At 38.9% G+C, this 20,848-nt stretch overlaps 1 protein-coding gene across 5 annotated transcripts in view; it reads left to right on the top strand.

The window, feature by feature from the left end:
- The window catches only part of NUP98 (nucleoporin 98 and 96 precursor), a 123,264-nt gene that overhangs the window by 69,313 nt on the left and 33,103 nt on the right, over positions 1 to 20,848 (top strand). For all 5 annotated transcript variants that reach the window (XM_039470971.2, XM_074400995.1, XM_039470970.2 and 2 more), the window contains 7 exons: positions 1,290 to 1,403; positions 2,861 to 2,999; positions 7,676 to 7,853; positions 9,149 to 9,313; positions 15,864 to 16,046; positions 17,113 to 17,269; positions 19,621 to 20,050. In XM_039470971.2, the coding sequence (XP_039326905.1) occupies positions 1,290 to 1,403; positions 2,861 to 2,999; positions 7,676 to 7,853; positions 9,149 to 9,313; positions 15,864 to 16,046; positions 17,113 to 17,269; positions 19,621 to 20,050 (1,366 nt within the window). The remainder of the gene's footprint in view (positions 1 to 1,289; positions 1,404 to 2,860; positions 3,000 to 7,675; positions 7,854 to 9,148; positions 9,314 to 15,863; positions 16,047 to 17,112; positions 17,270 to 19,620; positions 20,051 to 20,848) is intronic.

Raw genomic sequence — 20,848 nt, 5'->3', positions numbered from 1 at the left:
TCCCAAAGTGCTGGTATTACAGGCATGAGCCACTGTGCCTGGCCCAATATTTCTTGTCCTTTGGCCATCAAATATCAGTTACTTTTTTGAGACAGAGTCTTGCTGTGTTGTTCAGTGTATAGTGTACTGGTGCAGTCTCGGTTCACTGCAACCTCTGCCTCCTCTGTTTAGCAATTTTTGTGCCTCAGTCTCCTGAGTCGCTGGGGGACTACAGCCATGTGCCACCACACCCATCTAATTTTTGTATACTTGACAGATAATGAAGTTTTGCCATGTTGGCCAGGCTGGTCTTGAACATCTGGCCTCAAGTGATCCGTTCACCCTGGCCTCCCAAAGTGCTCAGATTATAAGCGTGAACCACCTTGCCTGGCCTGATTTTTTAGTCTTCCTTTTAGCTTTATTTGGGGGTGTAAATTTGAAAGATACAAGAGGTGTATGAGAAACAAGCTATAAAACAAGAAGTATTGGGTTTGGAGTTTTATTATCTACTTTGGGTTTTGGTATCCTTGTATGTAAAATAAAAGGAAAAGCTGATTAAGCCTTTCTCAGAGTATTTTATGGGATGCCTTTTACAGTCCAGGATGTTAATGGGTGTTCTTTGAAAAGAATGTTCTGTGGTTAAGTCTGGAAAAACAGGAGGTTAAGCAGAGTTTGATAGATAGACTACTTATTGCAAGTTTTTAGCATCTCTGATATATCATATGTATGTTTTTCAAACCTATTTGACCATGAAGCTTTTTTAAAAAACATACACACCTCATTTGACTATGAAGCTTTTTTTTTTTTTTTTTTTTTTGGAGACTGAGTCTTGCTCTGTTGCCAGGCTAGAGTATAGTGGCATGATCGTGGCTCACTGCAACCTCTGGGTTCAAGCAATTCTCCTGCTTCAACTTCCAGAGTAGCTGGGACTACAGGCGCATGCCACCACGCCCAGCTAATTTTTGTATTTTTAGTAGAGATGGGATTTCACCATGTTGGCCAGGATAGTCTCAATCTCTTGACCTAGTGATCCACTGGCCTTGGCCTTGGAAGTGCTGGGATTGCAAGCATGAGTCACTGCACCCAGCCCCATGAAGCTTTTTATACCACAAACATGGCCTCATGAAACTTTTTGTAACACACACACATGCACACACACATGGCTTCCTCTAGGAATCATGTTTGGTAGAAAAGCAGTTTGGAAAAATTCATCATTTCTATATATTTTCTCTTTATATGATAATTTAGTTGCTGATTATTTCAGGGGTTTTTTTTCCTGTGTTTTTTTCTTTGTTTGTTTTTGGTCACAGGTATCGTTCTCACTAAGGTTGGTTACTATACTATTCCATCTATGGATGACCTTGCTAAAATTACCAATGAAAAAGGAGAGTGCATTGTCTCTGACTTCACTATTGGTCGGAAAGGTAAGTGTGAGTTTAGCACTTAGTGATTAAACCACAGATTTGCACCTTGTTTTTGTAATTTGGGGAAGCTCTTCATAGCTGATTCTCTGGTTTTTCTACATTTCGGCCTACTTTGGCCTGAATCTTAGATACTTTGATAAGTAATAAAATAAGAAAGACTGCAACTGTTTAGTTTTTTTTTTTGTTTGTTTTGTTTTTTTTTTGGAGACGGAGTTTCACTCTTGTTACCCAGGCTGGAGTGCAATGGCACGATCTCGGCTCCCCGCAACCTCCGCCTCCTGGGTCCAGGCAATTCTCCTGTCTCAGCCTCCTGAGTAGCTGGGATTACAGGCACGCACCACCATGCCCAGCTAACTTTTTGTATTTTTAGTAGAGAAGGGGTTTCACCATGTTGACCAGGATGGTCTCGATCTCTTGACCTCGTGATCCACCCACCTTGGCCTCCCAAAGTGCTGGGATTACAGGCTTGAGCCACCGCGCCCAGCCCGATTTTTTTTTTTTTCTTTTGAGACAGAGTCTTGCTACATTCATTGCCTGGCAGATCTCAACTCCTGGGCTCAAACATTCCTCCTGCCTCAGCCTCTAGAGAAGCACAGAACCATATAATACTATTATCTGGGCTTAGGTATACCTGTTTGGTGCTAGTAACTCTTTGGGTCATTTTAATTTTTTGTAATTAAATAAAATACTGGAAATACCAAGAACTACTGAGAAAATTGAATAATAGCCAAGAGGTGTGTAACACTTAGCATCAACTTCATGTTACTAAGTTATTACTCATAATTTTCTTGTGGGGAATGTTACCATGTTATTTTGTATTAGAAATAGCTCAGCCATTTTAACCCATATGACAGGCCAAGTGCTAAGGTTTGTTTATATAGCAACGTTGTAGATAAATGGGAAGAGATTTAAGAAGGTTGTTTTGAAGCTAATGGAAGTTTTGTAAAAATGCAGATGTTAGGCCTGTCAGAGTGGCTTACGCCTGTAATCCTAGTGCTTTGGAGGCCAAAGTGAGAGGATCACTTGAGCTCAGGAGTTCAAGACTAGCCTGACCAACCTAGTAAGACCTCATCTCTACTAAAAAGTAGAGAAAATTAGCCAGGTATGGTGATGCGTACTTGGGAGGCTGAGGTGGAAAGATTCCTTCAGCCTAGGAGGTGGAGGCTGCAGTGAGCCAGGACCACTGCACTCCAGTCTGGTCAGCAGAGCAAGACATTACCAAAAAAAAAAAAAAAAAAAAAAGAAGAAAAAGAAAAATACAGATGTTAAATCAGATAACAATGTAATTGATGTTACTCCCTAAGTCCCCATTCTTAGCAGTCTAGGAATTCCTGAATGGTTTAAATTACTAATATTTAAAACTGCTTTCTCCTTGTGTTTATTGAATCAGTATAGTTGTAAAGCAGGTATTTGCCTTCATACAGAATGAATTTTTAACTATTTGCTCTGATTTATAGGTTATGGTTCAATATATTTTGAAGGAGATGTGAATTTGACAAATCTAAATTTGGATGATATTGTGCATATCCGAAGGAAAGAAGTAATTGTCTATGTAGATGATAACCAAAAACCACCTGTGGGTGAAGGGCTAAATAGGTAAGAGTTTATATACATACAGAAAATAGTCAGCTAAATCACAGTTGTTTTTCTGTAAACATAAATGTGCTCGGATATATGCCTCTGTAGCTTGTTTTTCTGACTTACTGTAGAGTACATTTTTTGTTTCTCTACTTTGATTTAAAAGTGTAAATGGCAAAGAAATGCTGCACTGTGATTTTTTTTTTTCTTTTTTTTAATTGCATTTTAGGTTTTCGGGTACATTTGAGGAACATGCAAGATAGTTGCATAGGTACACACATGGCAGTGTGATTTGCTGCCTTCCTTCCCTTCACCTCTATCTGGCATTTCTCCCCATGCTATCTTTCCCCAACTCCCACCCTCCACCGTCCCTCCCCTAATTTTGAACTCCTTTTCCCTGATTTTATTATTTATTTAATTTTAAAAAATATTCCTTGGATTCTGTTTTATTTTGTTTTGTTTTATTTTATTATTTTATTTTTTGAGACAGAGTTTTGCTCTTGTTGCCAAGGCTGGAGTGCAGTGGCACGATCTCAGTTTACCGCAACCTCTGCCTCCCATGTTCAAGCGATTCTCCTGCCTTAGCCTCCCAAGTAACTGAGATTGCAGGTGTCTGCCACCATGCCTGGCTAATTTTTGTATTTTTAATAGAGACAGGCTTTCACCATGTTGAACAGGCTGGTGTTGAACTCCTGACCTCACGTAATCCACCTGCCTTGGCCTCCCAGAGTGCCAGGATTACAGATGTGAGCCACCATGCCCGGCCAGTAATTAGTAAGGAGATTGACTCAGTAATCACAAACTTGTTAAAAAACAAAAACCTAGAATTGTATGGCCTCATTGGTGAATTCTAAACATTTAAAGAAGAATCAACACCATTCTTTCTCAAACTCTTCCAAAATATTAAAGAGAAGAAAGTTGTTTCAGACTCTGTGAGGCAAGCATTACCCTATTCAATACCCAAAGAAAAAACTGCAAGGAAAGAAAGCTATAGATGACTTGATGAATATATTGATGAAAAAGTCATCAACAGAGCCCTAGGAAGCAGAATTTAACAGCATATTGAAAAAATTACACATCACAGCCAAATGCGATTTATTCTGGAATGCAAGGATGGCTCAACCTGTGAAAATCAGTGAAACATACCACTTTAACAAGATAAAGGAATACCAACCACCACATCACCATCTTCATAATACAGAAAAAGTAACAAAATTCAACACCCTTTCATAATAAAGGCACTCAACAACAACAACTACAAAAAAGCACTCAACAAAATAGGGATAGAAAGAAACTACCTCAACATTAATAAAGGCTACATTTGAAAAAACCCACAGCTGATACCATAAAGTTGAAATACAGAAAGCTTTTCCTCAAGAGACAAGGCAACACAAGGATGCCTGCCTTTGTCACTTTTCTCTTTTTTTGTTTTTGCCACTTTTCTCAAACATACTACTGCAAGTCCTAGTCAGAGCAATTAGGCAGGAAGAAGAAATAAAAGTTAATGGTTTTGAAAAGAAGCAAAATTATCTCTGTTCTTTGATGACATAATCTTATGTAGAAATCTCTAATGATATCACACAAAAAAACTTAATAATTATAAACAAATTCAGTAAAGTTACAAGATACAGAATCAACATGCAAAAATCAGTTACACTGCTATACTTTTAACAATGAACAAAAAAATGTAGAAAACATTTCATGTATTTAGTAGCAGCAAAAAGAATAAAATACATACAAATAAACTTAGCCAAGGAGGTAAGTGACTTGTTCATAGAAAACTACAAAACATTGTTCAAAGAAAGTAAACCAGACACAGATAAATGGAAGACAGGCAATACTCATGAGTTAGAAAACTTCATATTGTTCCGCTGGGTGTGGTGGCTCACACCTGTAATCCCAGCACTTTGGGAGACCAAGATGGTCTGATCACTTGAGATCAGGAGTTTGAGATGAACCTGGCCAACGTGGCAAAACCCCCCATCTACTAAAAATAGAAAAATTCACCGGACCTAGTGGCACATACCTGTAATCCCCGCTACTCAGGAGGCTGAGGCTGGAGAATGGCTTGAACCTGGGAGGTGGAGGTTGCAGATTGTGCCACTGCATTCCAGCCTGGGCAACAGAGTTAAACTCCAAAGAAAAAACTTAATATTGTTACAATGTCAATACTACCCACAGTGATGCACAGATTTAATGCAGTCCCTATCAAAATCCCAGTAGCATGATTTGTAAAAATAGAAAAATTCATACAGAATTTCAAGAAACCTTGAATACCCAGACACTCTCAAAAAAGAACAATTTGGAGGTCTCACATGTCCCAGTTTCAAAACTTATTATAAATCTACAGTAATCAAAACAGTATGGTAGTGGCATAAAAATAGACATAAATACCAATGGAATATAATAGAGAGCCCAGAAATAAAACTTCGTCAGTATAGTCAAATGATTTTTGAGACAGGGTCTTGCTCTGTCACCCTGGCTGGAGTACAGTGGCATGATCATGACTCTGTGCAACCGTCGACTCCCAGGTTCAAGTGATTCTCCTGACTCAGCCTCCTGTGTAGCTGGGACCACAGGCATGTACCACCACATCCAGCTAATTTTTGTATTTTTTGTAGAGGTGAGGTTTTGCCTTGTTACCTGCCCAGGCCGATCTCAAAATTCCTGAGCTAAAGCTTTTGGCCTGCCTTGACCTCCCAAAGTGTTGAGATTACAGGTGTAAGCCAACATATCCAGCCTCATATGGTGTTCAGTAAGGTATAAAAATTATTTGGGTGTAGGGTGGAAGGGCACACACATTTAAAAAGTAAAAAAAAAATTATTTGATGTGGAGAAGACAGTCTCTTCAACAAAGGATGTTTGCAAACTGGATATCCACATGCAAAACCGTGAAGTTACACCGTATACAAAGATTAACTCAAAATGGATAAAATACCTAAGTGTAAGATTTTAAAATATACAACTCTTAGAAGAAAACACAGGAAAAGCTAATAACATTGGTTTTGGCAGTGATTTCTCAGATATAACATCAAAAAGTATAAGCCACCAAAGCAAAAGTAGGCAAATGACACTATATCAGACTGAAAACTTGCACAGCAAAAGACAAAAAGTAAAAAGGCAAACTAAATACGAGAAAATATATGCCAATCGTATTTGATGAGGAGTTAATAACCAGCATATAAAGAATGCTGCAATTCAACAGCAATAACAAAAATGGTAACCCATTTCAGAAGTGAGCAAAGAGGATGGGTGCAGTGGCTTATGCCTATAATTCCAGCACTTTGGGAGGCAGAGAATTGAGGATTGCCTGAGGCCAGGAGTTCAAGAAAATAGCAACACCCCGTATCTGCAGAAAGTTTTTTAAGTAATTGAGCATGGTTGCACAAACCTATAGGCCTAGCTGCTCAGGAGGCTGAGGCAGGAGGTTCAGCTGAACTCAGGTGTCAGGATTATAGTTAGCTGTGATCATGCCGCTTCATTCCTGCCTGGGCAGGAGAGGGAGACCCTGTCTCTAAAAAACAAAAAAGAAAATATTGGCAAAGGACTTGACATTTCTCCGAAGATCATATACAAATGACCAAGAAGTACATTTAAAATACACGCCCGGCCGTATTTTAAATACAGTAGCGGTGGCTCACGCTTGTAATCCCAGCACTTTGGGAGGCCGAGGCGGGCGGATCACAAGGTCAAGAGATCGAGACCATCCTGGTCAACATGGTGAAACCCTGTCTCTACTAAAAATACAGAAAATTAGCTGGGCATGGTGGCGCATGCCTGTAATCCCAGCTACTCGGGAGGCAGAGGCAGGAGAATTACCTGAACCCAGGAGGCGGAGGTTATGGTGAGCCGAGACCACGCCATTGCGCTCCAGCCTGGGTAACAAGAGCGAAACTCCGTCTCAAAAAATAAAAAACTAAAATTAAAATTAAAAATTAAAAAATACATATTCAGCCTCAGGAACGAATTTCTGATATACAGTACAACATGGACAAACCTTGAGGACATGCTAAGTGAAGTAAGCCAGTCACAAAAAGACAAATACTGTATGATTCCACTTGTGAGGTATCTAGGAGAAGTCAAATTTAGAAAAACAAAGTAGAGTGGTATTTGCCAGGGGCTGGGGGAAGCAGGAAATGGAGAGCAGCATCTGCCTATTACATCCTAGTAGTCACTGTGTTCAGGTGTAAGGCATACAGAATGAATAGGATACAGCACTTGAATCTGGTATTTATATTAGAAGTGGTATACTACCAGTCTTGTAGTGAGCTTCACACCGATATTCTTGATACTTCATTCTCCAAGCACTTGTTTTTAGTAAATGGGTAGTAGCTGTTTATTATTATTATTTAGTACAGTAGCCCTTTAAGACTTACAGAAGACTTGGGTCATACCACTCGACTGTGACTTAAATAACTTAGTGATCCCTAGCTTAAATGTTACGAAAATTAGATTGGAAATAATTGATGTACCCTGGTAATTTGAAATAAATGCACTGTGATTCTAGAGCCAGATACTACTGTGTTAGTGTAGGAGTGACTCCTTGCTCTTAATCTTATGGGGCAAAACTCAAGTTTATGTCACATGCAGAATAATTCCAAGGCAACATAGTTATCATTATTCACTATTTATGTGTTAGGTGGCATTTTGGTCTTATATGAAGCATTTTTACTTCAATGGGTTATGTTTTACAGGAAGGCTGAAGTTACATTGGATGGAGTTTGGCCAACAGATAAAACATCTCGTTGTTTAATAAAGAGCCCAGATCGCCTTGCTGATATCAACTATGAAGGAAGATTGGAAGCGGTTTCAAGGAAACAGGGAGCTCAGTTTAAAGAATATCGGCCTGAAACTGGTTCTTGGGTGTTTAAGGTATAGTCATTTAACTTGGTTCAAACCTTTATAAACTAACTATATTTGCAGTCACAAAATGTTGATATTGGAAGGGATCCTTTCCTAAATTCATTCTATCTGTCTGTCTGTCTGTCTGTGTATTTATTTATTTAGAGATGGGGGTCTTGCTCTGTTGCTCAGGCTGGAGTGCATTGGCGGGATCATAGCTCCCTGTAGCCTCAAACTCCTGGGCTGAAGCAATCTTTCTGCCTCAGCCTCCCAAATACCTGGGACTACAGGCGTACACTACCATGCCTGGCTACTTTTTAAAATTTTTGTAAAGATGGGATTTAATGTTGACCAGGCTGGTCTCCAACTCCCTGGATCAAGCAGTCTTCCTTCTTGGCCTTCCAAAGTACTGATTATAGATGTAAGCCACTACCCCGGCCAAATTCTCTTTATTTTTATAAGTTCGGAAAGAGATGTACAGATACATTGTGATTTGCTCCAAACTACACATCTATTTAAAATGCAGCAGTAATGAGCTATTTTAAACTCTGGGCACATGATTCAAGTCCTCCACCCTCCTCCTATGAGCATTTATAAATACAGTTCTAAGGTGTAGTAGTATTTCTTTTTTTAATTTAATTAATTAATTTTTTTTTTTTTTTTGAAGACAGGGTTTTACCATGTTGGTCAGGCTGGTCTTAAACTCCCGATTTCAGGTGATCCGCCTGCCTTGGCCTCCAAAGTGCTTGGATTACAGGTGTGAGCCACCACACCTGGCCAAGTGTAGTAGTATTTCTAATGTTTGTAATCATTAGGGACTTCAGTAATTCAACAGGCAGTGGTCTTTTGGATCAACTCTTTCTATGTAATTGTCATTTTTACTTTTAAAGATTTTTGGAGAAGAAAAGATTGATTGTCCTTAATGGTTTAACCCAGTGGTTTCCTCTTATTTTAGGCTGGTTAGATTACTTAATATGTTAAGTGCCCTGTGTAGATAGAGGGTAACAGGCAATATATGTCTGTGAAAATAGTAAGTCTTTGGATTAAGTTTCATACATTAGTGATAGCATTTTAAATGACATTTTAATGTATATTATGTAATCTTTATACTAGTATGAGCAACTAGTACATACATCACACATCTTCTGAATCTTCGAAAAAGAAAAGTGTGATAGTTGACATTTTGCTTTAAATACTTTGATATTTCTCCCTTTTTTTCTTCCTTTTTTCTTTTTTTTAATCAAAGTAATGCTACAAGATTGCAAAGGCAGGTATCGTGAAAGCGTAATGTTTAAATTGATTTTGTGGGGTTCTTCTCTCCTTAGGTCTCCCATTTTTCTAAATATGGCCTTCAGGATTCTGATGAGGAGGAGGAGGAGCATCCATCTAAAACTAGTACAAAGAAGTTGAAGACTGCTCCTTTGCCTCCTGCAGGGCAGACTACTCCTTTCCAGATGGCTCTTAATGGCAAACCTGCACCTCCACCTCAGGTAGAGAAAGGACAGTGAATTTGAATGGAATCCATGATACAGAAGTTGAAAGCAAGTCACTCAGCTAATACAAAGCTGTTTTATGACCCTTGGAACTTTGAAGAGTGCAAACATTGGCAATCACGTTGAAACAAGTACAAGGGAGGGCTTGAGGTCATGCAGGCATCTGTCTTTTTATTTGAGAGATTTAAAGAATTCTCTTGCTGTTTGGATCATTCCTTTACAGATTGTCATTCTTAAACCCTTTCTTCTCTCTCATTTGGACTTGCTGAATTCTCTGCTCAGTGATAAAGATTTGCTCATGTGGGTTCATGCACAGTAAATTCTATGTGCAGCTTAATCTTTTTCTTTACCTCCGTGGTTTTTTAAAAGTTAAATCAGCTTTCTGGAAGGTTTTTTAATCTCCATTTTTTTAAGTTGTTTGCTTATACTTCAGGTAACCTTGATAATTTGTATTTTAAAACATAATCTTTATGAAAATAGACAGTTTTGAAATGTAAATGAATTATTTGGCTTGGGGAGATTAGGGTCTGTATTGTTTATTGCAATTATTTGTATCATTGATACGGGATTTCTTTGTACAGCATCCTTTACCTCTCTGCTGCTGAAAGCTAGACCTTTGGAATTTTCCATGCTATAATTCTTATGGCTACTGAAATGTGTGGTTTTTATGATTTATTAAATAATCTCCTAGGAGGCATTTCTGGAGAATGTGTGTATGTACATGTTTGCGCGTACCGGGTGAGGGGGAGGGCATGATAAATGAGGGAAACTGGAAATATATTGACTTTTATGTTTCTAATCTTTGTAGCAGTTAGAATACCCCTAAGAAATCTCCACTGACAAAATGAAATGCTATAAATAGATGTGGTTTTCCAGTTATCCATATTCATTTTGTCTGTCATATGCTTTGTATCATCTCCTCCTTTCCTAATTTTTTATAATCTTATATACATATATTTCTCATAAACATATATATATTTCTTAGGACAAGAGTCAGATGGCCTTATTTTCTATAACAAAGTAATATGTAGGATTTTAAAGTTACCTCTTTCTAGTTGGCCTAGCTGAAAAAGAAAAGCTTCATTTATGGACACACAGGAAAATGTAATATTGAAAATCAGTAGTTTCCATGTTCTTTAATTCCAGAATACAAATGCTAGAAAAATAACTATAAGCTCCTATATTGACACTTGTGTATGTGAGATGCTTTGAAAAATTGAGCCAGGCGCGGTGGCTCAAGCCTGTAATCCCAGCACTTTGGGAGGCCGAGGCGGGTGGATCACGAGGTCGAGAGATCGAGACCATCCTGGTCAACATGGTGAAACCCCGTCTCTACTAAAAGTGCAAAAAATTAGCTGGGCATGGTTGCACGTGCCTGTAATCCCAGCTACTCAGGAGGCTGAGGCAGGAGAATTGCCTGAGCCCAGGAGGTGCAGGTTGCGGTGAGCCGAGATCGCGCCATTGCACTCCAGCCTGGGTAACAAGAGCGAAACTCCGTCTCAAAAAAAAAAAAAAGAAAGAAAAAAGAAAAATTGAGCACCCCAAAATTTTTATTTTTTTTCTTGAGAAAGGGTCTTACTCTGTTACCCAGGCTGGAGTGCACTGGTGCAGTCTCAGCTCACTGCAGTCTCCACCTCCCAGATTCAAGCAGTCTTGTTCCTCAGCCTCCCAAGCAGCTGGGACTACAAGTGCACACCACCACGCTCATCTAATTTTTTTATTTTTAGTAGAGATGGGGTTTTGCCATGTTGGCCACACTGGTCTCGAACTCCTGGCCTCAGGTGATCCTCCTACCTTGGCCTACCAAAGTGCTGGTGACTCCAGGTGTGAGTCACCGTGCCTGGCCTAAAATGGGCAAGTAGGTTTGACTGAGAAAGTGGAAATGGTCTTTGACCTTTTGGTTGGGAAGAGCGGAAATGAGAGAAATGTATAGAGATATGTAGATGTCTAGACTTTAGGTTTTCTTTACTTGCATTATTTTTGAAAGTCTTAAGCTTCGTATGTTGGAACAGAAGTATGAGACTCTAGAGAATTCTTTAATATTTATTGCGCAGTGACTCAAGTGAGATGGATGGGAAATGCCAGTGGTTTATTAGCACCAAAGACCCTACATTTTACTTGGCATGGGGAAACTACTTGAACCATCTGAGTAAACTGGAAACAGCAGTCTTATCTCTGTGTCAAGATGACTGCATACTGTCACCTGGCCCCTTAAAGAGGTTGATTGTACAACTTCAACTTTTTTTCTTGGGGGAGAAAGGCCTGTTTCTTTAGGTATTTAGGAAGATGTGTGTTTTTTGTTAAATGGTCACATTTGTTCCATTACCTTTTGTATGATATCCTCAGTCTCCTTCTTTCCAGTTGGTTCTTAAGCCTTGCTTTTGCTCTTTAAAAAAAAGTAAGTAAGGCCGGGCGCAGTGGCTTACACCTGTAATCCCAGCACTTTGGGAGGCCGAGGCGGGAGGATCACGAGGTTAGGAGTTCGAGACCAGCCTGACCAACATGGTGAAACCCCATCTCTACTAAAAATACAAAAATTGGCTGGGCATGGTGGTTCATGCCTCTAATCCCCGCTACTCGGGAGGCTGCGGCAGGAGAATTGCCTGAACCTGGGGGGTGGAGGTTGCAGTGAACAGAGATCATGCCACTGCACTCCAGCCTAGGCGACAGAGTAAGACTTCATCACACACACACACACACACACACACAAAAGGCAAGTCTAAGCAACCAGGAAACATAAAGGTAACTAAATTTTCATGTGATCTTCTCTCCTAAACCTTTTAGGTTAGAGAAAATGTTGGCATATAAACCATAGTCACACAGATGTATTAAGGTAGTTGCAGAAATATTTTGTTCTGTGGTTAAAACATTAGTTTCAAAATTCTGGTCTAGAATTCAATTTCCAGCTGGCTGCATCAATGCCCTGGTGAGCCTGACTTAGATTCCACAGTTTTGGCATGGGGCTCAGACATATTTATATTCTAATGCTTCTCACCAGGTGGTTGAAATGTGTAGTCAGGTTTCAAAACTGTGTTTAAAGATCTCAGGCTTTTGACAGTCAGGTAAAGATACGTGTAGGTTTTTACCTTACCCTTATAACTGAAGAGTAACTTGTGTTCAGTAACATCAAGGCAGACTAATTGGCCTGCTCAGAAACTTAGCATTGTTCACTCAGTGAATCCATTCAAGTAAATCATAATTTTTTATTTGTTTTTTTTTTTTTTCTGAGACAAAGTTCTTCTATGTTCCTCAGGCTGGTTGAACTCTTGGGATCAAACAATCCTTCTCAACTCAGCCTCCCAAGTAGCTGGAACTGCAGGTGCATGCCATCATGCCAGCTAATTTTATTTATTTATTTATTTATTTATTTATTTATTTATTTATTTATTTATTTATTTATAGAAAGAGACAGGATCTTGCTCTGTTGCCTAGGCTGGTCTCAGATTCTTGGCCAAATGAGTATCCTGCCTTGGCCTCCCAAAGTGCTGGGCTTACAGGCCAAGGAGCCGCAGCACCCTGCCTAAATAAGTTAAAAACTTTTTTGAAGGATAAAAGGGATCAGCGTTTAGAAGAAAATTTTATTTCATTTTACTTTAATTTGAAATAGAATATGCTCGCTTCGGCAACACATATACTAAAATTTGAAATAAAATGGCAGCTCTGTAAATTGATCCAATGATTCCATGTATCTTTAATATGTTTTATTTTTATTTTTTGTGGAGAGGAGGGACTCAGTATGTTACCCAGGCTGGTCTTGAACTCCTAGGCTCAAGTGATTTGCCTCTGCCTCCCAAAGTGCTGGGATTACAAGCATAAGCCACCACGCCCAGCCTAAAACATTCTTTACAGTTAGAAAACTAGTTCTTTTTCAGGCAGGCAACAATAGTAGTTATATTGAATCAAATTATTTGTCTAAGAGGACAGTGTGAATTATTTAAATATCTGTTTGACCTTGGACTTGCTATTCACTCTGTTGAATAAGGGTGTCTTGATATATCTTACTTTTCCTACTGAATTAAACGATGCTGTATCTTTAAGTATTGGCAGCCCTATTATAAGGAATAGTCTTTTGAGATATCTCAGATCATTGAAGGTTTCAGTTGTGAAACCTCACCCTCCATATATTTAGACAATCATTTTACATATATAATCTGTGTAGTTAGTATTTGTAAGGGGTCGTGCTGTTATTTAGAAACAAATATGATTCTGTCTTCAAGAGATTATATTGTAGGAAAGGGAGAGTTAAAATGGTGTCTTAGTTGGCTGCTGCTGCTTATACATGTCTTTCTTTTCCATTGACTAGGCTTTCTCTTCCCTTTGCTCAATTACTTCTGAGCCATCTTTTTTTTTTTTAAGTATACTTTTCTAAGATTGGCTTTAAAAGGATACGTGATCTGCTAAGGTATCCAGGAAAATAAGTACACAGACAGCTTTGGGGAGTTTATTGCAATTACTTATACTTTAACAAAATTTATATATAGGGTGTTCTAGCCACTTAACCATAGTTTCATAGTAATTCTCTTTCCCTTTGACGTTTTAGTTGCTATCTTGTAGCTTTGAAGTCTGTTTGTGTGAGTATAGGAAATAATAACTTACCTTTAGCATTCTTCATAAACCTGTGATGAGTCCCTTAGGTCTCTAATCTAGTTGTTTGATGAAGTCCTCTCATTTTGTCTGAAAGAGTGTTCAAGGTAAGCATCTCTTGGTATTAGCACTATTACTTTGTTGAGTAGTATAGTACATTGGAACCACTCTTCCCCTCCCCATTTTTTCTTTCCTCACACTCACTCTCACTCCTTTTTATCTTTTTACTGCTTTCTCTACCATGTGCCAAGCACTGCATTAGGTAGTAGAAATAACTAATGTTCAATAAATGTTGAACTTAATCATGTGCTACATACAGAAAAAGCCATAAACCATTTTACGAAGCCTTTACAATCTGTTGAGCCAAATATATATATATATGTATATGTATATTCAAGAAATTATAGTAACTTATAATACACAGTATAAAGTAGATATAAATGGGATATTTTGGGAACCTAACAGGATGTCATACTGACCAGATTGACAAACAATGGGAAGTAACAGGCCTTTTCTTTAAGATGAATTATTTGATTACAAGTTAACATAGTAGGGAACTTACGAAGTAGGAGTTTTCCCATAGTTCTTAAAATTAATTTATTTATTTTTTGAGATGGATTCTCTCTTTTGCCCAGGCTGTAGTGCAGTGTGGCATGATCTCTGCTCACTGCAGCCTCCATCTCCTGGGTTCAAGCGATTCTTCTGCCTCAGCCTCCCAATTAGCTGGGAGTACAGGCACACGCCATGACACCTGGCTAATTTTTGTATTTTTAGTAGAGATGGATTTTCACCATATTGGCCAGGCTGGTCCCATGTGGACCTCCCAAAGTGCTAGGGTTACAGGCATGAGCCACCACGTCCAGCCTATAGGGTTTTTTGGTTTGAAAATATTTCAGAAATTGGCTTAGTTGTTTGCTAACATTTTAGGACATAGGTAATTGAATTTATACAGTAATAATTGACTTACAATACGTTTCAGCTCTATGAGTGTTTACCTTTTTAAATCATACAGTGTTAGTCATAGTTGTCTTTAAAACTACTTAATAGGCTGGGCGCTGTGGCTCATTCCTGTAATCCCAACACTCTTGGAGGCCGAGGTGGGTGGATCACCTGAGGTCAGGAGTTTGAGACCAGCCTGGACAACATGGTGAAGCTCCATCTCCACTAAAAATACAAAAATTAGCCAGGCATGGTGTCGAGGAGGTTGCAGTGAGCCAAGATCGCACCATTGCATTCCCTGGGCGACCAGAGCAAAACTCGGTTTAAAAAAAAAACCAAAACTGCTTAATAAATGTAAATATATGTTGACATTTTTAAGCATAAAGGGATTCTTCCCGGATTAAAACTGTTCCTAATGTTATTACTTTGTTTTTTGGAAGAGTAGGTAGTCCTCATATCTTACATGGTACTATACAAGTAGAGCCCAGCTAACCTTAGGATTCAATAACCTAAAAGTTAAATTCTAGACCCAAGATTGTATTGACTAGAAATTTATTTCTAAATGTTTTTAAGAAAAAGCAAAGTTACTGGAAATTTTTATATTTCTACCTTTTTTCTCTTTTTCCAGTGTCTTCTGGCTGTAAGACAGTGTTAGGAGAAACAATGACCCTGTGTAAACCAGAAAATGTAGTTGCTATCTAGATCAAGTAAAGCATAATCTTTGACTCTGAAGACCACCTTTTGTTCGCTATGGGTGCTGGCTTAGGTCCCAGACACCAGATCATAATATTAAAATGGGATGATTCTATGAATCCTTATTTGGATCCAAGTACTTTTATAAGGGTTATCTTGGGGTAATTGATTTTAAATCACTCTAGCAAATCTGCTACCTTACTTCATCATATAATGGGCCAAATCCAATAATTGCTATATCATATTCTGAATAAAGTAAATCTGATTTAGAATCTTTGTGTCTGTTTGGTGTAATTTAATGCTGCTTTCCTGATCTTTCTGCTGTCTACAGAGCCAGAGCCCAGAGGTGGAGCAGTTAGGGAGGGTTGTGGAACTGGACAGTGACATGGTAGATATCACCCAGGAGCCAGTTTTGGATACCATGTTAGAAGAGAGCATGCCTGAGGATCAGGAACCTGTATCTGCCTCAACACATATTGCATCTTCACTGGGAATTAATCCACATGTCTTACAGGTGAAGTCCTAAACCATCTTTTTTACGACAGAAAACCAAACTAACGTTTTATCTCTATTGCCTAGGATCAGGTCTCTTTCTTGGTTATTAAGACCATTGAGTGCTCACTGTAATGGAAGAAAAAATACAAGAATTTGGCCAATGTCTAGGCCTCATTTTCTTATTCAAGGAGAGAAGGCTATATTGAGAACTAGTAGATAGAGCTGCTGGTTTTAACTGCATTAGAATCCAGAGACCTAGTTCCAATCCCACTTTTGTTGTGTTTTGTTTTTGAGATGGAGTGCAATGGTACGACCTCAGCTCACTGCAATCTTCGCCTCCCTGGTTCAGGCAATTCTCTTGCCCCAACCTCCAGAGTGGCTGATACTATAGGCATGTGCCACCACACCTGGCTAATTTTTTTTTTTTTTTTTTTGTATTTTGAGTAGAGATGGGGGTTTCACCATGTTGGCCAGTCTGGGGATCTCCTGACCTCAGGGGATCTGCCCGCCTCAGCCTCCCAAAGTGCTGGGATTACAGGCATGAGGCACTGCTTCCAGCCCCAATCCCAATTTTGTAATTTTATTACTTTGTAACTTTAGGCAAGTCATTTAACATCTATACTAAGTGAGTACTGATTTTTCTCTATAAAATATTACCTTGTCTACATCACAGGGTACTTTTAAGTGCTCCACAAAATTAAAAAATTTTAAAACCTGGTCGCACAGGTTTCTTTAAGCTATATCTTTACTTTGGTTTATCCCAATGCCTTTTGGCGTGTTAGGTGTTTAACCTGATTTATGTTTGACTTTAAAATTATTTTATCAGCAAACGTAGCAACTCCTGTGTGCCAGGCTCTAGCAAGATGCTATACAAAGAAGAGTATTAAATGACTTCTGCCTTTCAAGTACATACAGTGTAATGAGGTCCATCCATCACACAAATATACTAGCTCTGTATAAAGCCTTGAGGAGGAGCAATATTTTTGGTTGTTGTAAACTGCGTTTTTGTTTTTTTGTTTTTGTTTTTTTGGTATGGCCTTTTCATTCTGGGAAGCACATTTATTCTATAGATATTGCCTTTTTAGATCATGAAAGCATCATTGCTTACTGAGGAAGAAGATGTAGATATGGCACTGGATCAACGCTTCAGTCGCCTTCCTTCCAAAGCAGATACTTCTCAAGAAATTTGTTCTCCCAGACTCCCCATTTCAGCATCCCACTCATCGAAAACTCGTTCACTAGGTACAGTATAAAATATGCTATTTTACAAGAAAGCTATATGGAGTCATCAAGTCCTGCTTTTCACCTTCATCTTCTAACCCAAGTGGACTTCTCTAGCAAGTATCTACCAAACAACTAGACCTGTGACATAAGGATGCTAAGAGAAATTTTACTTATAAGTATTCATTAAGAGTAGCCAGGTTTTTGTTTTTGTTTTTAGAGATAGAGTTTTGTTCTGTTGCACAGACTAGAGTGCAGTTATGCAGTCGAGCTCACTATAGCCTTGAACTCTTGGGCTCCAGCAGTCCTCCTGTCTCAGCCTCCTAAGTAGCTAGGAGTGCAGGCATATACCACCACTGTCAACTAACTATTTTTTTAAATGTTTTAGAGACGGATCTTGCTATCTTGCCCAGGCTGGTCTTGAACTTCTGGCCTCAAGTGATCATCCTGCCTCAGCCTGCCAAAGTGCTGAGATTACAGGTATGCGTCACTGCACCTGGCAGGAGGGGCCAGTTTTTAAGAACTATAATTACCTCTGTTTGTGCAGATGCAGAAGCGTATGGAGAAAAAAAGCATTTGTGCTTTGTTTAGGTTGATATTTTTGTTTGCTCATGAATGTGGATTAGATATAAACTCTGACTTCCTAATTTTTATATGTGTTACTTAGAGAGTTCAGCAAGTTGTCCTGCATTGTACTTCTTTGGTGCAGTCCTGTAACAACACTGCCTTGTCTTCTAGGGACAAGTATTGTTTCTCATAATACACAGAGCACATCACATTTCTACTTTTCTCTAAACCTTAAAATTCCCAGGGAAATGATTACATATTTGATTTTCAAGTTTTCCCTTTTCTAGTGGGCTTGTTAACTACCTGAGATTGGAAGTAAAGTTTTATTATCAGCAAAGAACTTAAGCACATGTAGTTTCAAATATTTTGAAAGCCAAAGGAGGTGGCAGAGAGACATTTGTTCATATTGCCTGAAAAACTGAATATTTATTTTTCAATTCTTTTGAATTGAAAAATACCAACTTTGCTTTTTAAAAATATTTTAAATTTCCCTTTGGTGTAGAGGAAAAAAAGAAAAAAAATATTTTAACCAATAAAGTATCAGTTAAACATTCTTAACCTTTTCCATAATGGATACTGCATGAAAATCTCATACTTTAATAACTCTTAACTCCATGCTTTAGACAAAAGCCATATAAAATTGGGCAACAGGCACTAGTAATAAGAACTCACCTTCAGCTGGGCACAGTGGCTCATGCCTGTAATCCTAGCACTTTAGGAGGCTGAGAAAGGAGGATGGCTTGAGGCTAGGAGTTGGAGAGCAGCCTGGGCAACATTGCTAGACTCCATCCCTATAATAGCTAGCTAGCTACATTAAAATTTTAAATGTCTGGGGCCGGGCGCGGTGGCTCAAGCCTGTAATCCCAGCACTTTGGGACGCCGAGGCGGGTGGATCACAAGGTCGAGAGATCGAGACCAACCTGGTCAACATGGTGAAACCCCGTCTCTACTAAAAATACAAAAAATTAGCTGGGCATGGTGGCGCGTGCCTATAATCCCAGCTACTCAGGAGGCTGAGGCAGGAGAATTGCCTGAACCCAGGAGGCGGAGGTTGCAGTGAGCAGAGATCGCGCCATTGTACTCCAGCCTGGGTAACAAGAGCGAGAAACTCCGTCTCAAAAAAAAAAAAAAAAAAAAAAATTTTAAATGTCAAAAAAAAATTTTTTTAATCACTTTTTTGGGAAGTCACATGTACAATTTTAAGATACCTAGTGTGTTTTGATTTCACTGACTGTAGCATTGTTTGAGTAGAACAGGAAATTGAGTTTTGATCTTACTTTTATATGTCCTGAGAAATGGTTACCTTTAGGATTCTGACAAGGGCATCAGCAGTGGTGCCAGACTTACCTGGGCTTATCTCCTAGTCTGTCACTTAGTAGCTTTGTGGATTTGGACAAATCACTTATCTGTGCTCAGTTTTCTCACATAAACATTGGAGAATGATAATAATGCTAATCATTTAAAAGTTTTTCTAGAGTAAAATGAAATAACATGCACAAATGGCTCATACTGAGTCAGCTGCATATACGTGCTAGATCATTTTTTAAATCGTGGTAATAGTGTTGTTGCTTTTATCATTGTTGTTGATATCATCCTCATTAGAATTCTTGACCTGATTTCCTAGTTCAAAGAGTAATTTCTGCAAAATCTGACTTAGCCTGCTTTTGGTCATCATCCACATCTGATATAAGTAGTTTGATAAAACATTGAATGATTTCAGCCTTACTGATTTTTGTTATTGTTCAAGAAACAATAGCTTGTGTTTTGTAATAGTCTTTTCCCCTCTTATTCCTTCTTCATTTCAGTTGGTGGGTTACTACAATCAAAATTTACAAGTGGAGCTTTTCTTTCACCAAGTGCCTCTGTGCAAGAATGTCGTACTCCCAGAACAGCATCTTTAATTAACATCCCATCTACATCCTCTTGGTCTGTCCCTCCACCCCTGGCTTCTGTGTTCACAATGCCCAGCCCAGCACCTGAGGTTCCGTTGAAAACAGTGGGTACACGTAGGCAACTAGGTCTAGTCCCTCTCGAAAAGTCTGTCACCTATGGCAAGGGAAAACTCCTGATGGACATGGCCCTATTCATGGGACGCTCATTTCGTGTTGGTTGGGGCCCCAACTGGACTCTTGCTAACAGTGGAGAACAGCTGAATGGCTCTCATGAGCTAGAAAATCACCAGATTGCTGATTCTATGGAGTATGGATTCTTGCCCAATCCAGTAGCTGTTAAATCGTGAGTCACATTTCTTGATGTTTTTGGAGAAAGGCAACATGATAGGTGAAAGAAACTATTCATTATCAGGAGGTTAGGGCCCTGCTTTGTGATCTTTCTAGATACATTCTGTGTGCGTGTGTGTGTGCATGCATGTGTTTTGAGACGGAGTCTCGCTCTGTCACCCAGGGTGGGATGCAGTGGGCATGATCTCAGCTCACTGCCACCTCTGCCTCCCGCGTTCAGGCTCTTCTCCTGCCTCAGCCTCCTGATTAGCTGGGATTATAGACGTATGTGACCACACCTAGCTAATTTTTGTATTTTTAGTAGAGATAGATTTTCACCATATTGGCCAAGCTGGCCTTGAACTCCTGACCTCAGGTGATCCACCCACCTCTGCCTCCCAAAATGCTGGGATTACGGGTGGAAGCCACTGCACCCAGTCCAATTTTAAATAGAAGATATTTGTGTAATTATAAACAAATGATTAATAAGATGACTGTATCATGAAATTATGAAGAGTATATAATATGCTTAACTATTTGTGATTTCTTCGCTTATAAATGGTATTCTCAACTAAGCACATTTCCTGTGTCTTTTCATAAAGTAGTTGTATGAACTGTGGAGAATCCATATTTAAGTATTTGGATATTCTTTAAATATGTATGTTATAGTCTATTCATATATAGTTACAGCTATTCATATATAGTTACATTCTATACCATCCCCACTATTAACAAGTACATATATGTGGGTATAGTACTGCCTATACTTTATATGTATAATAAATATATATGCTTTATGATAATATGTAGATTT

The sequence above is a fragment of the Saimiri boliviensis genome, chromosome 6 (assembly GCF_048565385.1).
Source record: "Saimiri boliviensis isolate mSaiBol1 chromosome 6, mSaiBol1.pri, whole genome shotgun sequence".
NCBI classification, from domain to species: domain Eukaryota; kingdom Metazoa; phylum Chordata; class Mammalia; order Primates; family Cebidae; genus Saimiri; species Saimiri boliviensis.
The sequence above is the reverse complement of the archived record's forward strand: the minus strand, read 5'-3'. Positions and strand labels throughout refer to the sequence as shown.